This window comes from Haliotis cracherodii, unplaced genomic scaffold (genome assembly GCF_022045235.1).
Source record: "Haliotis cracherodii isolate W230 unplaced genomic scaffold, xgHalCrac1.p SCAF_3, whole genome shotgun sequence".
Lineage (NCBI taxonomy): Eukaryota > Metazoa > Mollusca > Gastropoda > Lepetellida > Haliotidae > Haliotis > Haliotis cracherodii.
This window is the reverse complement of record NW_027266286.1, coordinates 53,047,371-53,071,275: the sequence shown is the minus strand read 5'-3', so window position 1 is coordinate 53,071,275 and position 23,905 is coordinate 53,047,371. Positions and strand designations below refer to the sequence as shown.

General features: G+C 40.9%; 1 protein-coding gene across 1 annotated transcript; it reads right to left on the bottom strand.

Annotated features, from left to right (window-relative positions):
* Positions 1 to 800: 800 nt before the first annotated feature.
* On the bottom strand, positions 801 to 23,057 carry LOC139474683 (transmembrane protein 181-like). Its single transcript, XM_071257778.1, has 13 exons — positions 22,811 to 23,057; positions 17,218 to 17,389; positions 14,154 to 14,244; positions 13,025 to 13,164; positions 12,091 to 12,210; positions 11,610 to 11,690; positions 10,749 to 10,848; positions 10,514 to 10,641; positions 7,323 to 7,472; positions 6,640 to 6,742; positions 5,960 to 6,184; positions 4,658 to 4,724; positions 801 to 3,301 (listed from the first exon to the last, which is right to left on the bottom strand). Exons 1-13 carry the CDS (start codon positions 22,945 to 22,947, stop codon positions 3,226 to 3,228), a joined length of 1,590 nt encoding a protein of 529 aa, XP_071113879.1. The 5' UTR covers positions 22,948 to 23,057; the 3' UTR covers positions 801 to 3,225.
* Positions 23,058 to 23,905: the final 848 nt, after the last annotated feature.

Sequence of the window (23,905 nt, the reverse complement as noted above, 5' to 3'; positions counted from 1 at the left end):
TGTTGAACCAACAGCATGTGGAAACACTGCTACATGTTGAACCAACAACATTTGGAAACACTGCTGCATGTTGAACCAACCACATGTGGAAACAGCTACATGTTGAACCAACAGCATGTTGAAACACTGCTACATGTTGAACCAACATCATGTGGAAACAGCTACATGTTGAACCAACAGCATGTTGAAACACTGCTACATGTTGAACCAACAGCATGTGGAAACACTGTTACATGCTGAACCAACAGCATGTGGAAACAGCTACATGTTGAACCAACAGCATGTGGAAACACTGCTACATGTTGAACCAACAGCATTTGGAAACACTGCTGCATGTTGAACCAACCACATGTGGAAACAGCTACATGTTGAACCAACAGCATGTTGAAACACTGCTACATGTTGAACCAACAGCATGTGGAAACAGCTACATGTTGAACCAACAGCATGTTGAAACACTGCTACATGTTGAACCAACAGCATGTGGAAACACTGTTACATGCTGAACCAACAGCATGTGGAAACAGCTACATGTTGAACCAACAGCATGTGGAAACACTGCTACATGTTGAACCAACAGCATGTGGAAACACTGCTACATGTTGAACCAACAGCATGTGGAAACAGCTACATGTTGAACCAACAGCATGTGGAAACAGCTACATGTTGAACCAACAGCATGTGGAAACACTGCTACATGTTGAACCAACAGCATGTTGAAACACTGCTACATGTTGAACCAACAGCATGTGGAAACAGCTACATGTTGAACCAACAGCATGTGGAAACAGCTACATGTTGAACCAACCGCATGTGGAAACACATTTATGTGTTGAATCAGCTCATGGAACAACAGCTACATGTTGAACCATACCTCCCATAATCTAGGTATGTTCTAAAGAAAGCATGTTCTACGTTGTAGTAAGATCTACTATAATTCCCTGCACAAGATAACCAGGGAGGCTATTTCTCCCCAGTGAGACAATTACAGTTTTCAATTCTATGATGTTTCTACAATATCCGTGATCACTACTTTGGAGAATATCCTTACAATATTACAACCTGTTTCCGGATTTCTGGTTGACTTCTATACAATAACAAAAGGACATTAATTTGACATTAATTAAAGACATTATCTTAATTAATTAAAGATATTGATAACCCTTCAGATCCATTTCAGGAATGAAAAAAATCTTCAGTAGTGTCCCTCTCATTGAACAGCTCATCTTTAACGACACATGAAAAGGTCAGACAATAACGTACCACATTGGTCTAAGTGTTTTCAAATTTTGGAAGTTTTTAAAATATGGGCTATATTTTCTATACCATTCATAATCTGTTCATGTATCACGCTTTACCTGTCTAAACAGGCACGACAACTGCTGCCTGAAAATCTCCCCACCCATCCCCTATATCAGATACCGTGTGATATGGGCCTGTGTAGCTGGCACTAGCTGAATACGGCCCATACTGCACACCCATCCCCTATATAAGATACTGTGTGATATGGGCCCGTGTAGCTGGCACTAGCTGAATCGACCCACACTGCACACCCATCCCCTATATAAGATACCGTGTGATATGGGCCCGTGTAGCTGGCACTAGCTGAATCGACCCACACTGCACACCCATCCCCTATATAAGATACCGTGTGATATGGGCCCGTGTAGCTGGCACTAGCTGAATCGACCCACACTGCACACCCATCCCCTATATAAGATACCGTGTGATATGGGCTCGTGTAGCTGGCACTAGCTGAATACGGCCCATACTGCAGGGCAGACTGGCTTTCATTGCATTTGGCAGTTTACCGTTATGTAAATAGCTGGCTGACTTTCAGTACTTTCTGGGATAAGGTGATGTGATGTGAAAGGGGGTTTAACACGTTCAAACTGGGATAAGGAATTAAAGGATCAGATCTATCATATAAATAATTCTAGCCAAAATGAAAAGATGATATTTACAAACATGATTTCAGAAACATGGAAATTGGTTCATTTTTGTTTCACTGTAAGAAGCAGTTTCACTCTCACCTACCCTTGTCCTCATATTAACATTCCTGTAAACACAACCCATACTAAGTGTTTACAAATAAATCAAACTCCTTACAAAGAAAACTAACTATCTCCAAAACTATCAGATACCTAGAATCACAGCAAAGTTTTGTACTTCAAATACAATCCCACAATAAAATGTTGTACATGATTTACCTAATTTTGTCCCCCTGGTCAAAATCTGACATCCACTTCTGTAGTGGTTCAGAACATACATACAGCATCCACCCGGCTGTGAAAGGCAATATTTGTATAACAGTTATCTATGGCCAGACTAGTTTTGTTCTTGTTTGCGGAAAAATCTAACTTAAATTTAAAGTAAAAAGAAAAAGATTCCACATAACAACTTGCATAACGTAAACATGTTGTTTCAGAAACTACTTCTTTCATAATTTTGCAATAACTTAAATTCAATACTTTTTTTGGGATTATCAAGCATTTTCTAACTAGGACGTTTAATTCTTACAGGGATTTATCTAGGATTCCATATTAAGTGCTGGTAAACTTGGCAGACAAATTGAGAGAAAAATCATAATTTTGTTCAAAAATTGCAAGTTCACATTTTCCTAAATTTAGAGGTGTTTTAACATTGTATGTTACCTTTGCATTCAACACATTAATGTATAACTAACCACTAAGTCCTCTTCATCTTCCTGGTCATGCTATCAGTGAAATACTGGTCATCCTTTAAAAGCTATCACATTAGTTAGAACTAGAAAATAATAAACTGTGAAATTTGTAACTTCAATTTGTAAATTTTTACTGACATATGCTGCAGACTTTGAGACAAATATTGGTCTCTGAGCAGGTCGAGATAAATCCCTGTTTTATTCTATTTCATTATATGACAAAATTATATTGATTGTCATTCCTCCTGATCCATCAGTGTCTGAGAAACAGGTCTAGAAAATCTCCAAAACAAGAACTTAAATTGGTCTGGCCTACAACAGAATAAACAGTATGAATTAACCCTATTATTTTACAAAATTTACCACATTACCAATCAATCAAAATGTCCATAGCAAAAGATACCATTTGAAGCAATTCCAATGCTGTAAGCTTTGCTGTTATAAAAATAGATCCAAATCTTCCTAGTTTACTAACAACTAATTCTCTGCATAGTCGACCTCATAGCACCCCGGCAACAGTCACATGACAGTCATGTGACATATCATCGGAATGCATCTTCATCACTGTCATATTTGCCAGCACCTCGGCTTGTCAATGTTGTTTCTTCATGGTCCGATCTGCAAGACAGTTTGAAGAGGATGATATTATCCATTAAATATCCATTTCAGAAACCTTCAAGGACATCTTTAACAGTTTAGTAGTAGCCCTACATGTAGTTTATGGAGTGAGTGAGTGAGTGAGTGAGTGAGTGAGTGAGTTGGGTTTAACACCGCTTTTAACAGTATTCCAGTTATATCGCGGCATGTCAGCTCCATGTGGGAGGAAAGCCCAAAGTGATGCTGGTCTCAGACGTTTACCACTTCGGTGAAACCCACGAGCACGGGTATGGTGCTGACAAACCTAGAAACATAATCAGGGCCAACCGGGATTCGAACCCACAATCATAGGTTTCTGGTTTGCCCTAGGGACGCACCTCTGCACACAGTGAATCGCGGCGCCTTAGACGACTGGGCCACCTGTGGCCCCGAGTGAGTGAGTGAGAGAGTGAGTGAGTGAGTGAGGTATGACACTATCGTCAGTAGTATCACAGCTACATGATGGCAGCTTACCAGTAATGAACCATGTACAACACAAACCAGTGGTCAATAGTTAAGCAAGCATCCAAGGCACAGCAATCTATATACGATAACACACAATCAGCCAGGTTACAGCTGTCTTCTCTTGTGGTCCCCTTTCTAAATGCTAACCATATACCCTGCAGCCCTCATGACCACTGGATCACCAGTGCCTATACTCTCCCTGCGACACACATGGGGCACAAGTTCTCAATGACCATGGAATTTACATCCAGGTAAATCAATTCTACGAAGATTGTTCTCAAGTTGATTCTCACCCTTTTATTCAAAGACAAGATTGAGTGAGTGAGTTCTTTCTGGTAGGGCTGGGACGAGTCCAAATTTACTACCCATGTACCCACCCCCCGATTACCCGACCCTACCCGGGTACCCACTGTAGGTCTCAGGAGATGTCTCAAAATGTCTGATTTAACCCTTGTAAAACGTATTTAGATACATGTATTAAACAATCTGGTCATTCATACACTGAAGTTGTATTAAGTTATATATTTATTCAACCATATGAAAAATCAGAAGGAATAGGCACATAGTCAGAAAGAAATGCGAACATTAGTGACTTGTAGTGTAACCATAAGAGTTCTAGATAATTTTTGTCATTAAACAATATATCACGTGACTAACCACGGGTCCGGGTAGTCCTGTGGGTACCAGGATCCTACTCAGTACCCACCCGCCCGGGTACCCGAGTTACCCGTCCCAGCCGTAGTTTCTGGCACACCTAAGAGATGCAACTCTGCACAGGGACGACAGGGCCACCTGAGCCCCTCAAAGAGAAGAAGACTCATGGTACTTACCAACATCCCATAAACTATAGAAAACATTAGCAGTAAGACCTACCCGTAGTGGACTTCTTCGTCAGAGTCATTGAGCATAGACAGGGCAGGGTTGTCCTTAAAGTGGGTTTCTGGAACAAGCAATCATATAGCCATTAGCTGTGCTTGAATCACTAATGATGTACTTTAGCATGCATGAAGCTTGGTGACATACACATTTCAAAAGGTTCCCACTCATTTCAAAAAGGTTCCCACACATTTCAAAAAGGTTCTCACATATTTCTAAAGGGTTCCCAAACATTTCAAAAGGGTTCCCACACATTTCTAAAAGGTTCTCACATATTTCTAAAGGGTTCCCACACATTTTAAAAAGGTTCCCACACATTTCTAAAAGGTTCTCACATATTTCAAAAAGGTTCTCACACATTTCAACAAGGTTCCCACACATTTCTAAAAGGTTCTCACATATTTCAAAAAGGTTCCCACACATTTCTAAAAGATTCCCACACATTTCAAGTGGGTAACAAGACTGTGATTTAGTCTATGACATCTTCTAAAGAATTTGTCTAATACTCATATCATGTGGAATACAGCTAGCTGGACTTGCCTATTTTCTATAATGTAGATTGGTCTTAATAAGATTAATGCAATTATTCTACATTATTCTCACACATTTGAAAAGTGCCGTGATTGCATCAACAGTGTTTATATGGGGGGGATCAATCATTGAAATTTACTGATCATGTAGACAGCTTTAGTGTAGGGCTTCAACTCAAGAAAATGCCACAAGTGTAGATGGAATAAACAGAACACTGACTGTTTACTTCAGATTTCTGCACTTGCAAACTGCTTGGGTTTATCAAATCAAAGACTGCTGCAATAGGGTAAAGCATAAGTCCTTGGAAATTGAACTGTCTGTCTTAGAGAAGTGTTTTTTAGAGTGGAAATATCGTTTATACTAATCTTGACTTATTGCTTATCTCATCTCATTTCTGAAAGGTAGTGGAAACTTCCTGAACAGTGTTCCCAGCGAACAGAAAAACAGCTCACCCGAACACACCCTTGGATAAGGATATGGTAAAATAATAATTTTATTTCCCTAATGTAATAAGCTTGTCTCAGTAAAACTATTGGCAATACTTACTACCTCTATAAATCCGACCTCTACCAGTGATGTTATGATGTTCACTCTGTCAGTTATTACGACAAGCAAGTGATTCAGGAGACATATTCTCAACAAGAATCCCCACAGGGTGAAAATATCAGTGAAAACAACCATCCTAGGTATGGTTCATACAGTCTACCTATACCCATTAAGTACTGATGTACACAACTAGATGGATGATGTCTCTGTAGGACTACTCACCATACATGGCATTTTTTGACGGGGAGTACACAAAGGCCATGGTGTACATGTAGAAATTCAGCAAGCCATAGAAAGACACAAACTCTGCTGAGTTCTGATAGTGTGTGGACATCTCGGCTACAAAGTTGTCTTCCAGCACGCCGCTGCCGAACCTCAGCACGGTGATAGCGATACTAATGGACAACACAATCAGCATCAGTGCGGTCATGAACTTGAGACGAAGGTCTGGAAACCAAGAATGGCATGTTCAGCTTATCAGAACTTATCCACAAACAAAATTTTAGTGGGAACTGGCATCTAGACTAATCCCTAACTCACAACTTGTTGAGGGCCCGGAATCCACATCCAAATATACAACGGTTAGAGCATTGTGATACTCTGTCCCACGATGAAAATATATGGGGGGGGGGGGGGGGGGCCTTGTGACATGTAAAATGATATTACCATTATTTGCAAAATTATTTGAATCGGTGTAAGCTTGGAAGTTGAGATACAAAAGCAGAGGTTTGTTTGTGGTTGTTTAACGGCTCACTTTGCAATATTCCAGGCTGTAAATAATCAAGTCTGGATCAGAAAAAACAGTGATTGATATTGTGAACAACAAACTACGCTGTCAGGGCATGTTGACAAGATATCAACCAGGTCATCGATTCTGACCCATCACAAGCCGATGTACTTACCAAAGTATGGCATGGACCGCAGTTCAGCGTAAGCTCGGATGAGGAGATACACAAGATATAATAAGTAGATGCCCCCAGTGATGAAGAAAAACACCTTAAAGCCCTGCAACACAACATATTGGAAAATAAACATTCTATTTGGACACAGAGACAACTTTGAAACTGTTAAACCTATAATATGTAAAGAATTTCAATAAGAGTAATATATAATTAAATACACTCAAAACACATAATCAACTTTAACTCAATATGAATGACTAAAAAAGATTTGGGCAGTATCTCGAAATACACCCAGTGAGAGAGAGTGAGTATGGCTTTATGACGCTTTTAGCAATATTCCAGCAATATCACGGCGGGGGACACCAGAAATGGGCTTCACACATTGTACCCATGTCGGAAATTGAACCCAGGTCTTCGGAGTGACGAGTAAAAGCTTTAACCACTAGGCTACCCGACCACCCCTACACCCAATGAGATTCAAACCCGTACGACTACATTGTTGAGCTTGATTATCTCATGCCTAAATACCCCAAACAACTTCATTTAATTTTTGTGGCCATTTTGCCAAATATTACAAAAGTTGGAACACATAGTGAATAAACTGGACTCATCCCCAGGAAATGTACTACTGTGGTATTATGTGGAATACTGTGATATAATGTGGCTTATCCAACTGGCAGTACCATGAAGTTACTCTTGTCCAGTCTGTAGTAGTAGGTTGGGTCCAGCAGTTCGTTGTACTCCTGCCACGATGCCAGCGTCACCGCCGCGATCCACATCAGACCCACTACCACCAGCTTAGGCAGGTAGAAACGGATGAACCTACGGTCAGTCTGGGAACACAACAATTGTACTGGGTTCAACATGTGTACCACTTGAAATAGTTTTGTGACATTTTTCAGCAGTAGACACTTAGTAATATATGAACCTCATTGACCGCTTCAACTGTACCGACTTTCCTGACAACCACAGTGAGAAGTTGTTTCAGAGATTACACAGCACTACAGTACAGTACATCTACACAACATGTGTTTACTGAATCATCATCAATGCTACAATTCAAGTGCTACATCAGCAGAAGGACGCCCCCATACACACCTGTCTGACACCGTGGTAGATACACAACCAGAACGGCAAGACACACACACACACACCTGTCTGACACTGTGGTAGATACACAACCAGAACAGCACGACACACCCACCTGTCTGACACTGTGGTACATACATTACCAGAACAATAGCAAGACACACACACACACACCTGTCTGACACCCCGGTAGATACACAACCAGAACAGCAGCAAGATACACCCACACACACACCTGTCTGACGCCATGGTAGATACACAACCAGAACAGCAAGACACGCCCACACCCACCCGTCTGACACTGTGGTACATACATTACCAGAACAATAGCAAGACACACACACCCACCTGTCTGACACTGTGGTAGATACACAACCAGAACAGCAAGACACACACACACACCTGTCTGACACTGTGGTAGATACACAACCGGAACAGCAAGACACACACACACACCTGTCTGACACTGTGGTAGATACACAACCAGAACAGCAAGACACACACACACACCTGTCTGACACTGTGGTAGATACACAACCAGAACAGCAAGACACACACACACACCTGTCTGACACTGTGGTAGATACACAACCGGAACAGCAAGACACACACACCCACCTGTCTGACACTGTGGTAGATACACAACCAGAACAGCACGACACACACACACACCTGTCTGACACTGTGGTAGATACACAACCAGAACAGCAAGACACACACACACACCTGTCTGACACTGTGGTAGATACACAACCAGAACAGCAAGACACACACACACACCTGTCTGACACTGTGGTAGATACACAACCGGAACAGCAAGACACACACACCCACCTGTCTGACACTGTGGTAGATACACAACCAGAACAGCACGACACACACACACACCTGTCTGACACTGTGGTAGATACACAACCAGAACAGCACGACACACACACACACCTGTCTGACACTGTGGTAGATACACAACCGGAACAGCACGACACACACACCCACCTGTCTGACACCGTGGTAGATACACAACCAGAACAGCACAAGACACACACACCCACCTGTCTGACACTGTGGTAGATACACAACCAGAACAGCACGACACACACACACACCTGTCTGACACTGTGGTAGATACACAACCAGAACAGCACGACACACACACACACCTGTCTGACACCGTGGTAGATACACAACCAGAACAGCACGACACACCCACCTGTCTGACACTGTGGTACATACATTACCAGAACAATAGCAAGACACACACACCCACCTGTCTGACACTGTGGTAGATACACAACCAGAACAGCACGACACACACACACACCTGTCTGACACCGTGGTAGATACACAACCAGAACAGCACGACACACCCACCTGTCTGACACTGTGGTACATACATTACCAGAACAATAGCAAGACACACACACCCACCTGTCTGACACCGTGGTAGATACACAACCGGAACAGCAAGACACGCCCACACACACCTGTCTGACACTGTGGTAGATATACAACCAGAACAGCACGACACACACACACACCTGTCGGACACCGTTGTAGATACACAACCAGAACAGCACGACACACACACACACACCTGTCTGACACCGTGGTAGATACACAACCAGAACAGCACGACACACACACACACACCTGTCTGACACCGTGGTAGATACACAACCAGAACAGCACGACACACACACCTGTCTGACACTGTGGTACATACATTACCAGAACAATAGCAAGACACCCACACCCACACCTGTCTGACACCGTGGTAGATACACAGCCAGAACAACAGCAAGACACACACACCTGTCTGACACCGTGGAAGATACACAACCAGGACAATAGCAAGACACACACACATCTGTCTGACACCCCGGTAGATACACAGCCAGAACAACAGCAAGACACGCCCACACCCACCTGTCTGACACCGTGGTAGATACACAGCCAGAACAACAGCAAGACACACCCACAACCACCTGTCTGACACCGTGGTAGATACACAACCAGAAGAGCAGCAAGATACACCCACACACACACCTGTCTGACACCGTGGTAGATACACAACCAGAACAGCAAGACACACCCACCTGTCTGACACCCCGGTAGATACACAGCCAGAACAGCAAGACACGCCCACCTGTCTGACACCCCGGTAGATACACAGCCAGAACAGCAAGACACGCCCACCTGTCTGACACCCCGGTAGATACACAGCCAGAACAGCAAGACACGCCCACACCCACCTGTCTGACACCCCGGTAGATACACAGCCAGAACAGCAAGACACGCCCACACCCACCTGTCTGACACCGTGGTAGATACACAGCCAGAACAGCAAGACACGCCCACCTGTCTGACACCGTGGTAGATACACAACCAGAACAACAGCAAGACACACACACCTGTCTGACACCGTGGTAGATACATTACCAGAATAACAGCAAGGCACACCCACCTGTCTGACACCCCGGTAGATACACAGCCAGAACAGCAAGACACGCCCACCTGTCTGACACCCCGGTAGATACACAGACAGAACAGCAAGACACGCCCACCTGTCTGACACCACGGTAGATACACAGCCAGAACAGCAAGACACGCCCACACCCACCTGTCTGACACCCCGGTAGATACACAGCCAGAACAGCAAGACACGCCCACACCCACCTGTCTGACACCCCGGTAGATACACAGCCAGAACAGCAAGACACGCCCACACCCACCTGTCTGACACCGTGGTAGATATACAACCAGAACAACAGCAAGACACACACACCTGTCTGACACCGTGGTAGATACACAGCCAGAACAGCAGCAAGGCACACAGGAAGGAGGCCTGGAAGACACCATCAAACATCCCCGGCACCCAGCTGTTGACGAGGAAAGTCAGGGGGAAGATGGGATCTGCAAAGATAACAAGGATGATTAACTAATGAACGATAGCACAGTGAGGGTTGATCATGTTAGCACTGGCTGATGTTGAGGAGAATAACCCCAAACAGGTTACTTACCATCATACAAGAGAAGAAGAGGAAGAAGAATTGACATCCATTTCTGTTCTATTGACCAGTCCCGCATGGAGAACTTCCGCAATGAGTGTGCGAACATACACTGTAAATGTACAACATAAAACTGTAATCATCAGCACAAGATAGCTTAGAGCAAAGAGACACAACAGAAAACATTAATGTTTGTTTGTTTGTTTGTTGTTTGACACGACACTCAGCAATATTCCAGCTATACGACGGCGGTCTGTAAATAATCAAGTCTGGATCAGACAATCAAGTGATTGACATCATGAGCATCGATCCACACCATTGGGATACGATGACATGCATCAAACCAAGTCAGCGAGCCTGACCATCCCATCCCGTTAGTCGCCTCTTATGACAAGCATAGTCAAAATACAAATATATTAGTTACAACTGCAGAACCATGATAAAGTCTCCATCTACAATAAAGGAGGTGAAGTTTGTTTTCAGGGAAAGTACTCTGTGACAAGCATAGGCTATCTCAAGGTTATCTAGCATTTGTCAGTTAATTTTGGCAGGGGAATGTTAAGGGGGACTAGTTCTACAAGGAACCTTTCGTTTGCTAACTCAAATTTTGCAATGTTTATCCATCTACTAGTTTACTCTAATTACACAAAGACCATGTGTAAATTTCAATCCTGAAATGAAATGTCTAGAGCTAGACTGAAAATGGAAAACAACCCATGCAGCATAGTGGCCCTTGTAACAAGCAGATGGGATCCCGTTTCCAAAAAAATTACACAGCCAATAATAATTTTTAGAGCCCAGAAGTTTATGGATAACCTCCAGAAAAACACATTTTTAACTAAATAAGGACTGCTGAATTGACTGTGTACTTACAGTGCAGAGGAATGTCATAACCAGGAAGACAAATCGGATCCAAATCTCAATCTGAGTGAAGGATGTGTTGTAGCTCTTGAACTGAAACATACAGAGAATACTGAGTTGCCTCCCCTTCCACATCAGACTCATATTGATAAGATGTCTCTGCCTATAGCATGTATTGAGGTATATAACAAATATCACCCATGTCACAGCGCCTTGTTTTGAGTAGGTCTGGATAACATAATCATAGAATCATAGAAACGCCTCTTTATACAGTATTTCAGCTGTGCCAGAGTGTCAGCTTAACATTCACTCCAGTGAATCCCACAAGCACAGATTCGGTGCTGACAAATCAAGAATCAACTTTGCATTTAGTACCCTTGATCAGCAGATCCTTGTAAGGTCAAGGGACACAACTCTGCATAGTGAGCTAATACCCCATTAAGATGGAAAAGGTCCTATTGATGAGTAGATAAAATAAGTAAAGAAGACTTACAGTGAACTCAATAGTCTTGATGTTAAACTTGTTGTTCTCCAGACCAAAGAAGCGGACCTGGATGAGATAGTAGGCGTAGTCCAGGTACCCCAGGTGCATCACGATCAGCTCGTCACAGTTCTACATACAACACACATATTTGTTTTAAAACAATTTGTCCATCGTTTGTTGTTTAACGCTGAAGTCAGCATTCCAGCTATATGACTGCAGTACGAGTACGCGCCACACATACCAGGCCCTGATCATGTTGATATTACGAGCAATGTCCCATTCAATCAGGGTACAGCATGGTACAGTGACATGCCATCAACCCTGAGCCTGACCTCCAGTTCCTATTTAGTAGCCTCTTATGACAAGCAATAAATTAATAAATAACATACATCATGGTTGGACAGTGTTCACAGTGTATGCTTGTTAATATTGGAACATGTTAACATGGTTGAGATACAACTGTTTTCACTGAAGATGTGGAAACAAATTGTAATCTATGCATTGACTTATACATCAACTCTAGTATGTGACCTTAGCCGGTAGAATCAACAACACAAATAGCGAGGTCATAGCAAACTTGGGCTTCCACTGCCCCTCCAACTAACATCCATACCCAGTTGTCATAGTGACCATCCGAACCCAGTTTACTTCAAACACACAAATATCAGACATGATGTTCGTTTGTTGTTTAATGTCGCACTCAGCAATATTCCAGCTATATGACGGCGATCTGTAAATAACCGAGTCTGGACCAGACAATCCAATGATTGTCCTCATGACCATCAATCTACACATTGGGATCAATGAGATTGCATCAACCAAGACAGCAAGCACGACCACCCGATCCTGTTAGTCGCCTCTTACGACAAGCATGGGTTGCTGAAGACCAATTGGAACCTTGATCTCAACGGGGATACAAATGAACTTAGTCTGTATATGCTACCTGGCTACAGCGGAGAATCCTAGACCGGTTGTGTGGGGTGCCTCTAGGGGTGGGATTGGTCACTCGGTCCACGCTCTGGTCATCTCCGTTCATGCCGTGGATGATGATGCCCATAATAAAAGGTTGCTCAAACCGTGCACCTGAAACATACATTTAGTATTCAGCCATTAAACTAAATAGTTTTGTCACTTGTTGAAACATATCAAAAGATATTCTTACATGTCTTAACGCTTTTTACCAGATTTCTGTTCACAATTTATTTTCATATTGCATACTGTGTTGTGTTTAGTTTTTCAAATACAGAAGTTATTTTCATGTACAATCTTCTTTGAAACTGCATTAGCTTCTGATTAGCTTCATAGTGACACACGATAGCATCTGTTCCATAATGTACCAATACTTACTATTAACAAATTTACCAAGCATTTCTACTAACTCAGTAACTGTAATAAAATAGACCTAACTTTAACATATAAATGAGTGAGTGAGTGATTGAGTTGGGGTTAATGCCGCTTTGCGCAGTATTCAAGTTATATCACGGCATGTCAGCTTAATATGGGAGGAAAGCCTAAAGTGGTGCAGGTCTCAGACTTTTACCACTTTGGTGAAACCCAAGAGCATGGTTATGGTGCTGACAAACCTAGAAACATAATTGGGGCGAACCGGGATTCAAACCGGACAATCATAGGATTCTGGCGCACCAAAAGCACATAGCTTTTTTTATTATGAATTGTTTACAATGTATTTGAAACAAATGTCAGGGTCACAAAGCATATTGATACAAGGGAGATAACTCTCATTCCCAGGAGTACTTAGTCTCATTTCCATGAGAATCAGATCCATGTTGACGTCAGTATAGTATTGGCACTATGTGGCATTGATGTGAATTAAAATGATGTGTGTCAGTTATATAAATGGATGTTCATGAATAACAACATTTAATTGAAGCAGTGCGTTCTGTTACCTATCAATATGGTCGTTCCAATAATCCAACAACAGTTCTGATTTAGTAACAATAACTCACACAAGGTTATCTTTGATTTCTGACACAAGGTTAATGTGTTCCAATATCAACAACCATGTAGGAAGTGGTGGTGGTACACATAGATAAGGCTCAACACTGACTTACCTCCCTTGTTGTCGGTGACGATGTTGGCTGTAAGCCACAGCTGTTGGTGGAAGGTGGACATGGGAGGAGACTTGAGATAGAAGGGGCCACTCTGTGTTACAACAGACAATACATGATGGCTTGAAACATAGCTTCCACATGGACCACATGTTCATGCACTGATCTTTACAATGGCACAAAAATTGGAAATAACTTTAAACACAAAGATTTTGTCCTGTCTTGGTTTAGACATTGTAGACAAGTTCCATGTACCATGATGTTTTGTTTGTTTGTTGTTTAACGCCACACTCAGCAATATTCCAGCTATATGACGGCAGTCTGTAAATAATGGAGTCTGGACCAGACAATCCAGTGATTGACAGCATGGGCATCGATCCACGCAATTGGGATCGATGACATGGATCAACCAAGTTAGAGAACCTGACCACCCGATCCCGTTAGTTGCCTCTTACAACAAGCATAGTCGCTTTCAGGGCAAGCATGGGTTTCTGAAGACCTATTCTACCCCGGATCTTCACAGGTCTGTACATGATGTTGGATACGAGGCCTATGTCTTTATGTAAAGACGGTAATCATTAAGCATGTTAATTGGGGTCATGATACCATATATATCCCGAAGCTATTGGTGTGATATGATTCGTTTCCAGATACTGTACTTTTATTACACAAGTTGATATTCTTTCATTTTGCATATGAATCAGAACCCTAAATCCTATGTTTTTAAATTTCAGCGATCAAAGATGGGATATTGTAGGGCAAAAACATATTAGCTGTGAAGGTTATGCCTTTTTGTCTAACAATGAAATACTAGAGAATCTGCGTAAACTGGTGGTTGAAAGTTTCTGTTAATATTCACATGTTTTTCAGCCAAAATAACTTGTAATGTACCTTATGTATCAAGATAGAGAAGTTGTAAATCAAGGTTTTGTATCGTTGGCCTCGTAGTGTGACCACTATATTGCATCCTATTGATACCAAATGCACTCAGCAGTTCAGCAGCATATTCAGAGTGTCAGTGATTGATTTTCCTCAAAAGAACACTGAAGTCCCCAAATAATAGTCTAAATACAATAGGGGTGTCACGATAAATCGAAATATCGATATATTGCTATTGATAAGCACTTAAAGTTAATAAATCGATTGTTAAATCAGTTTCCGATCAATAGTATTGATTTCATTTTCGATAGTTTCGATTATATTTACCGTATCAATAAAATATATGCAATTCTGTTCAAATTTGTTCTTCTTTTGATCATGAGTGGTAGTAATTTACACATGATAATGTGGAAGTTTCTTTTTCTTAAATTATTAGACTTAAGAAAAAACAAATCAGTCATATCTCAAACTTTACTTTTTATTTGTTGTTATGGTTATCACATTCAAAGGAAACTTCAGTTCCAAGGTTAAATTCAACTCTAAAATCCACCTAAAATGATACACTGAACACTATCGATATTTATCGCAATAGTTGCTTGCAATATCAATAGTTATCACAATCAGCGTTAGACATTGGCACTAGTCTTGTAGTCCTTACCAAACTGCCCAATAGTAAATGTATCCTAAGGTCTAGTAGAAATTGGCCCATTTTAAGGGTTTTGCTATATTTTATCATTATAAGGACTAGTGGACAAAAACTGTTAGTTTCTAACCCTGGCAAAAGTGATTTCCAGACCAATTGTCACCCCTACTAAATACTTCTAAGTATGTGCAATGATCATGATGATGTGACCTTGATGACATCAGTAATTGTTTCGGAATGACTCAAAATAGACATGCTTGTAAAGCCCTGAACTATGACAATACATGTGAAAACATCTGAGGTAGCAAACAAAGTAGTGTCTCACGAGAAGGGACTTGAATCTAACTTCTTGAAACTGCCCACTGGTCAGAGCCTAGTCCTCCTCTAATAAAGGTACCCCTGTGAAGATCTGGGTTAGAATTGGTCTTCAGCAACCCATGCTTGTCATAAAGTGACTAACGAGATCACGTAGATCGATGCTCACATCAACCAATGGAATGTCTGGTCCAGATTATTTACAAACTGTTGTCATACAGTTTGAATATTGCTCAGTGTGGCTTTAAACAACAAATAAACAAAAATTGAGGCAGTACAGTCGTGCCTCGTTTATACGGACACTTGCGTCATTTCACAATTCGTCCGTATAAACGAATTTCCGTATAACTGAAACCAGCTTACTTACTGGAAGAGTTACTTCCCTTAAAAAAATAATACCCGAGAATAGCGATCAGCTGCTTCGCTTAGGGTTATTATTATTTTAAATATGTTTAGTAAAGGCTGCATATAATTAAGAAAATAATGGAATATATTATTCATGATAAAACAAAATAGTTTCAGATACAATTGTTGCCGATCCTTGCATTAAAAATCCTATAAAGTTATATCATTGGGTGTGTCTTGACCGAATAACCGGTCGATTCCAAGAAAACGTGTGTACAGCTGATTGCTGTTTCCGGCGTAGTTTACGGGAAAATACACAAGGTAATCTTAATCCCTAGATATAAAACAATGCCTCGTAATACGTAATGAAGGTCAACTTTGACCTCTGACCTCCACAGACGCCATATTTATCGAAGGGGATTACATGTACAATAAACAAGCTCGTCTCAAACGTATCAAAGGATTACCACCAGTGGAAGTGTACTGTCCGGATAAGTGAGACAATTTTGAGTGCATTTCAGTGTTTTGTGTATGAAAATGACCGTCCGGTTCCGGAAACTGAATTTCCGGCTATACGGGTAAATTTATATAGTAATTATTTCGTTTTGAATGAAAATCGTCCGGGAACCGAGGTTTCCGGATATCTGAAGTCCGTATAAGCGGGGCACAACTGTATTGTAACTGGTGAATTCCTCCAGACCGCAAATTTCCAGATGAAGGAATCATGCATACATTGTGATGTTCCTTTTTGACCATATACAGAAATTCCAAACATCAAACATGTTTAATGGCCAATAAGCAGGATTTTGAAACTACCAGTCTCTCATTACAGGACACAGTAGCTGCATTAAGTGTGTGTTAACGTACATGCTGTAGGAGTGTTACCTTCGTGTCATTGGGTCTCGGGATGAGGGAGGCACTGTCCTTGGTGACATTGTCCGTGATGGGTGGCCCAGCTATACCGATGAGGATGCTGATACCGAAGCACACAAAGAGCGAGATGAACACCAGAACAAACTGCCTCTTGTTGAGAGCATACAGTCGCATCTGGACTGACCTGAAACATCAAGTATGGGGAGTCAAGAGTTGTGAGTTGAGAGTTGTGAGTAAAAGTGTTGTGAATCAAGTACTCGGAATTAAGCATTGTCATTCAGGTACTGTGAGTCAAGTATTGTGAGTCAGGTACTGTGAATCACATATTGTCAGTCAGTAACTGTGAGTCAAGTATTGTGAGTCAGGTACAGTGAGTCAAGTATTGTGAGTCAGGTACTGTGAGTCAGGTATTGTGAGTCAAGTATTGTGAGTCGGGTACTGTGAGTCAAGTACAGTGAGTCAATTATTGTGAGTCAGGTACTGTGAGTCAAGTATTGTGATGCAGGTATAGTGAGTCAAGTATTGTGAGTCAGGTACTGGGAGTCAAGTATTGTGAATCAGGTGTTGAGTCAAGCATAGTGTCAAGTGACTGGCAGTTTCAAAAGCCAGCGGGAACACTGATATTAAGCATGTTAAGTCAATCTATCGCCCCAACAAATGTGAGAATAATACCCTGTAGACTAAAAGTAAAAAAACGTCCAAAATAGGGCATTATACATATCAAACAAAACGTATAACATAACACTCTAACATATAGAAATTATCATGTTTTCTCATAGCAGAATGTTTGATCCATATGTGGGTAAAATATTTAAGTAAGTTAAATACCATTATTTATAGAACTATGCAACACTGTAAAGACGAGTAATTTCCCTCGCCTTTATCATGTCTATAGTACAATGTGTATTTGGAGCTGTAGTTTAGAGCAGCTAGCACAATATAATGTACCCTAGACCCATCTTTTTTCAATCAACAGTTAAGACTAAATCATACATATTTTAGAAATAATTATCACAGAAATTGGTAAATACCCTTCATCATGTTAATACAGGCCGGTGGACATACTTCAGAAAATTGCCTCTCCTTCTGCTACAGTGACTGTCTTATATTCAACAAAACCTCTCTGTCAAATCTAAAGACACCCCCAAAGATGACCACATCAGGTGAAACCAAACAAACTTTGAAAGAACAATTACAATGAAGGGTGCATGGGTTCTTGAGCCAATCAGATGTCAGCGTTTCAAAATGATTTGGCTTCATTTTTCTACCACCTTGATTCGGACAATTTGATTTGTACAGAAGAAATTCCAACGTAAGCACAAACATTCCCTTGACTGTATATATGCCCTTTTAGCAAGTTTAGGTGTAGATGCCATGATAACATATCCACTACACGGCCATATTTTTTGGCAGTCCCCAATTTTTATTTTTATTTTCCGAGATTCAGAAGTCAGATATGCTTGTCTGTGTGCTTCGCTCACATGTACCGAGAATTTAGCATGTTTCCTTAGATCACACAGAAAAGTGTTGTCTTGGACCAAAATACAGCGTTAGAAATTAGCGCTAGTCCTGTAGTCCTCATCAAACTGCCGAATAGTAAAGGTATCCTAAGGACTAGTAGAAATTGTCCCATTTTAAGGGGTTTGCTATATGTTATCATTATAAGGACTAGTGGACAACAACTGTAAGTTTCTAACCCTGAAATATATGATTTTTATGAACGAGTGAGTATGGTTTTATGCTGCTTTTAGCAATATTTCAGCAATATCATGGCGGGGGACACCAGAAAGGGGCTTCACACATTGTACCCATGTGGGGAATCGAACCCCGGTCTTCAGCTTGACAGATGAATACATTAACCACTACATGCACTAGGCTATCCCACCACCCCTGCTTTTAATGAGATAAAACAATAGCAAAGTGCATGTTGTGTGACTTTCTCTTGTATCAGGGACGGTCGGGTAGACTATTGAAATATTGATAAAAGCAGCGTAAAACCACACTCCCTCCAACATACTGAGCTGTAGGTGCAGTTACAGCTGCTGCCAGGGGGAATCAATAGATACCTGCTAACCTCACATTTGCTATTACAACGACAAAGACGCCTGTAACGGCTTAAATACACAGATTTAATGATTATTGATTAAGATAATCTGCAATGCAGGTAAGTAGTTTGTGACTCTAACAATAGTTCTAAGTTGTAAAGGGGTGGTCGGGTAACCTCATGGTTAAAGCGTTCGCTCGTCACACCGAAGACCTGTGTTCTGTTCCCGACATGGGTACAATGTGTGAATCCCATTTCTGGTGTCCCCCGCCTTGATATTGCTGGAATATTGCTACAAGCATCATAAAACCATACTCACTCACACTAAGTTGTTCGTCACTGAGACTTGAGTATCATGCTATAATAATAAGTCCATTTATAATATGCCAAATTCGGTTGAATGCTCACGGCACTACAATATTATGTTTAATGGATTAGTGTGTGCTCAGTTTCCTGGGGAGTATACAACCCAAGCTGCCTGTGAGGAGGCTAACAGTTACATTACCATCTCATCCTACCTGGTACCCACTCAGTTGCACTCAATGCTGCATGAACAGAGGTTGCCTGAAGTGACAACACTTGTGCTACAAGTGCTTCAGTGTATAGGGCAGGGTCAAGCCCTGGAAACTCTCAAGAGGCAAACTGACGGTACAGCTTACCAATCATTACGTTGTGGGTAAAAAAGGTAATATTACAACCCCTAAATGAAAGAATATGCAACTGTACATACAAACTGACAATGGACAGAGCCTTTTCAGGTCACAGGACAAATAGCGACTGAGTGCATAAATGTTCAAGGAACCGGTTAAGCATTCTGTGACATGCAGAATGGACTCATCCTAGGATAAGTGTCTGGATTTTGGCTAGTGTACATTTCTGTACACTGAAACACACCTAGGGTACATACCGTCAGATGATAGTTTTTTCGGATGGCCATGGTTATTGCGATTACTCGCGCTATAACAACGGGTGTGGCATCACATGCAGACATTGTAAATACTCAGGTGATGACCTGTTTTATTTAAGATAAAGTCGTCTTTTATATGAGTGAGATGTTTTACAGTTTTTAATTGTGATTTAGGAGAAAATTACAAATGTTTCTAAAGCGTCTTAAAACCCACACCACGGGGATATCTGTAGTACTCGTCTCGACAACGACCTACCAGTCATAACAGTGACACATAGGACTTCTGATTCCCAAGTGTGATTACAGTAGATCGACATATAACAGATGATCATTGATCTATCTACACTAATACACTGACAACTCAATCCTTAATGTCACAAATAAATTACACGTAAGACCACATGCATCTTTTGTCAAATGGAAACGACGAATTTGTGCAGAAACCAGTACCACGAAAAAAGGGGACGTTTCCTTCGCTTGTACGGGAAACAACGTAATGGTCTAATTATGAGTTCTCGTGCCAGACTAGATATTATCAATATATGCAAACACCGTATGTAATTAAAAAACAATGCATAACATTGCACTTACGATTCAATTTCACGTGCCATGTTGGCATGTTTTGTTTTGAGACACCAATTTCTTTTGACGCATGCGCCCTTCAACCGGAAATGTGTAAGTTCCACGTGACAGCAGACGACGCGAGTTTGTAAATCGATGAGCTGTTGATTATGAATCATTATCAAGAATGTCCCCCTAAAACGTGGGCCATATAATGGCATATCTTTTGATTGAAACACGTTTGATGTTGATATATCAATGTTTTTAAAGAGATGAAAAATCCTTTGATTAAGCTTTAAGTTTTGGAATATGTAATATATCACGTACGAACCTAGAATCTAGAACAGCAACTGTGGTTCACGGTTATAGATCGACAACCTAAAGAAACCGACATAACAAATTGTAAGGTTTTTTAATGATAAGCTAAATTTAGAAATCAACCCTTCAGTCGCAACGATCGAAGTCATATTGCGTTCTCAAAGACATGTTAATTGTAGGGGGCGGTGGGGAAGCTTAGCCCTGTGGTGAAAGCGTTCGCTTCTCACGTCCAAGCCCCGGTTTCGACTCCCCACCTTGGTACAATGTGTGAAGCCCATTTCTGGTGTCTCCCGCCGTGATATTGCTGGGATATTGCTAAAAGCGACGTAAAGTCCAACCCATTCACTCACTCATTATGTTTTTGACAATGTATTATTTCCTTTCTACCATAGTTGAGATGATCTGCTTGATTGGCATTTCTTAGAAGTTGACGGATGACAAGGTAGACACGGAATAGTCATATAACTCGCTATTTTAGTATATCAAAGAAGTTGTTATCCATAAATAGTGTCTTTTAGTTCACATAGATCTACCCGATCAAGTTCTTTCAATTCGTAAATATCATATGTGCACTACGAAAATGGAATAATAACAATTATTATTGTTAAATTAATTGTGTTGTAATAATAACAATTATTATTGTTATTATTACAACACAATTAATTGTACTAATATAATTTATGACAGTACGAATTATGGGTCAGTTGGCTCTGGAACAATACATATTGATTGAATGACTACGAAAATGACATCAATATGTTTACAAGGATTTAGGGTTTTGTTATCAGCAGGGGCATACAATGGAATTAATTAACCCGAATCTCGGCCTTGCGATGACACCTTTTACAGAACAATAGTTGACACCTCTCCTCGGGCAGATGTGGAATGAGGTCCTGTTGTAAATACAACAATGAAGTAGCCTGCTTCAGGGCGTATCAACAACATAATGGAATATACAAAGCACAAAAGCTCAAGAGTATGTGCTCAGTTGTAATGGTTAAACTATAAAACATACCTGTATCACTAAATAAAGATATTGCACCATGTAGAGTATACGCATATAAATATAGAGTAGTGTATTCTCCTTATAGTTGTTTACATCTTGTGTGATACAGTTTCCCGCAATATCCAAGGAAACATTATCTCGTTACGTCATATGATGACGTCATGTAGGGATGCGACGTCTGAGTAAACTATGATGTCTTCCTTCCATGTTCTGTTGTGTTTGGCATGCACACGAGCGTGCATACTCCCGAGCATAAATGTGTGAATACATGAAAAAATCTATTGAAGAAGAATCCTCTGTATTAATTCTCAGTGACTTTATTTTGTTTTGATATTGCAAAGATAGCACTTCCTTTTTACCTTCACGCACGCACGCACGCGCACACACACACGCACAATATGTGTATACGATGGGCTGGTTTGCATCAACATATAATGACACATACTAGGCTAAATATATATAAAGTATAAATGATGTCATTCCTACAAAAAAGCATCCCATATATAGTATGGTACACAATAAACTATGCCCAACGTCAACATGGTCAAATAAATATATAATAAATATTATATAATATCATATATACCCCAATAACACATACCCCCTGGCACAATGCCAATGTATTCAAGATGCATACCCAGTGTAATCATTCTCTATGTGCATGTACCATTGTGGATATTGTTTTCTATCTAAACGAAGAAAAATAGTTAAGTCTACAACATGCTGACGACAGGGTACATTTACTATCAACAAAACCGGGTGTTCTTACCTTTCGCAACGGTCATGGTGATACGAGGGCGCTATATGCTTGGCGAAAGCGCTGAAGAAATCGGAGAATTGGGTGAGAAATGCTCGGACCTTGTTGGGCCAGCTTGGCGTGGAGAAAGAGAATGTGTAGTTATCCATCTCGTGTCCTTGTGGACAAGCGGACGGCCAGGTGGACAGGCGGACTGTCAGCCAACAGCCCCGAAACAGCTTATGATACAACCGTACTACGCTGCCTCACGCCATTTTGTTTCCTGCTTTTCAGATTGAATTATTAATGAGCTCATTCCAAGACTCGACGTTGCTTTCGCCATCGATCGCGATGCTTAGTCACGTGGTGGTCAGCGTTACCATGGGAGCACGTGAGACTGCCTCCGAACTGTCATTTTCTACAATGTCTAAAGTGTGATCTTTTGAAATAATAACGTAATCGATGCGATCTATATGCAATTTGAAAATGCATTTCATCAGTTGAAGAATCGAACTAAATAGTTCTTAGATGATCCTATATAGACGCACGCACAAAAAAGAAATGAAAGGCAAACTCGATTAGTTTGATTGATTTTGACAGCTGAAACACTTTGAAATATGTGATCAAAACACAATAAATTCTCCTGTGATACAATTGGCATGTGCAATGCACACGGATGATTGAAAGGTCATATTAAAAAACCCAGATTTATCCCTTCCACCAAAACTTATTAACATTGATTCACTGTTATTTCAGGTGCAAAAATAATTCTTATGTTTTCACCCATTTTCCGTCTTGGTCTAGACTAACATATAGTACCCGAATTGAGTTAAGAATATGGTCAAATAAACATAATTCTACAAAGAAAGTCTCATATATTAAGGAACCCCAAGGGTCTTAATGTCATGGCCTGCTAGAGCTGAGAAAGGGGTGCAAGTGGAATGGGTGTGAATGTTTAGATATAAGCTCTAGGGGACTGTGAAAGAGACTCGTGTAGGTTTAGACATTCAATTAGTGACTTGTGACAAACTGAGACATATACTCTTTGTATTTAGGGAATTCAACGACTGCTAGGTTGATATACGCCATTAAGTATGAAAAACAGACACGAAACGGGCTTGAATCAAA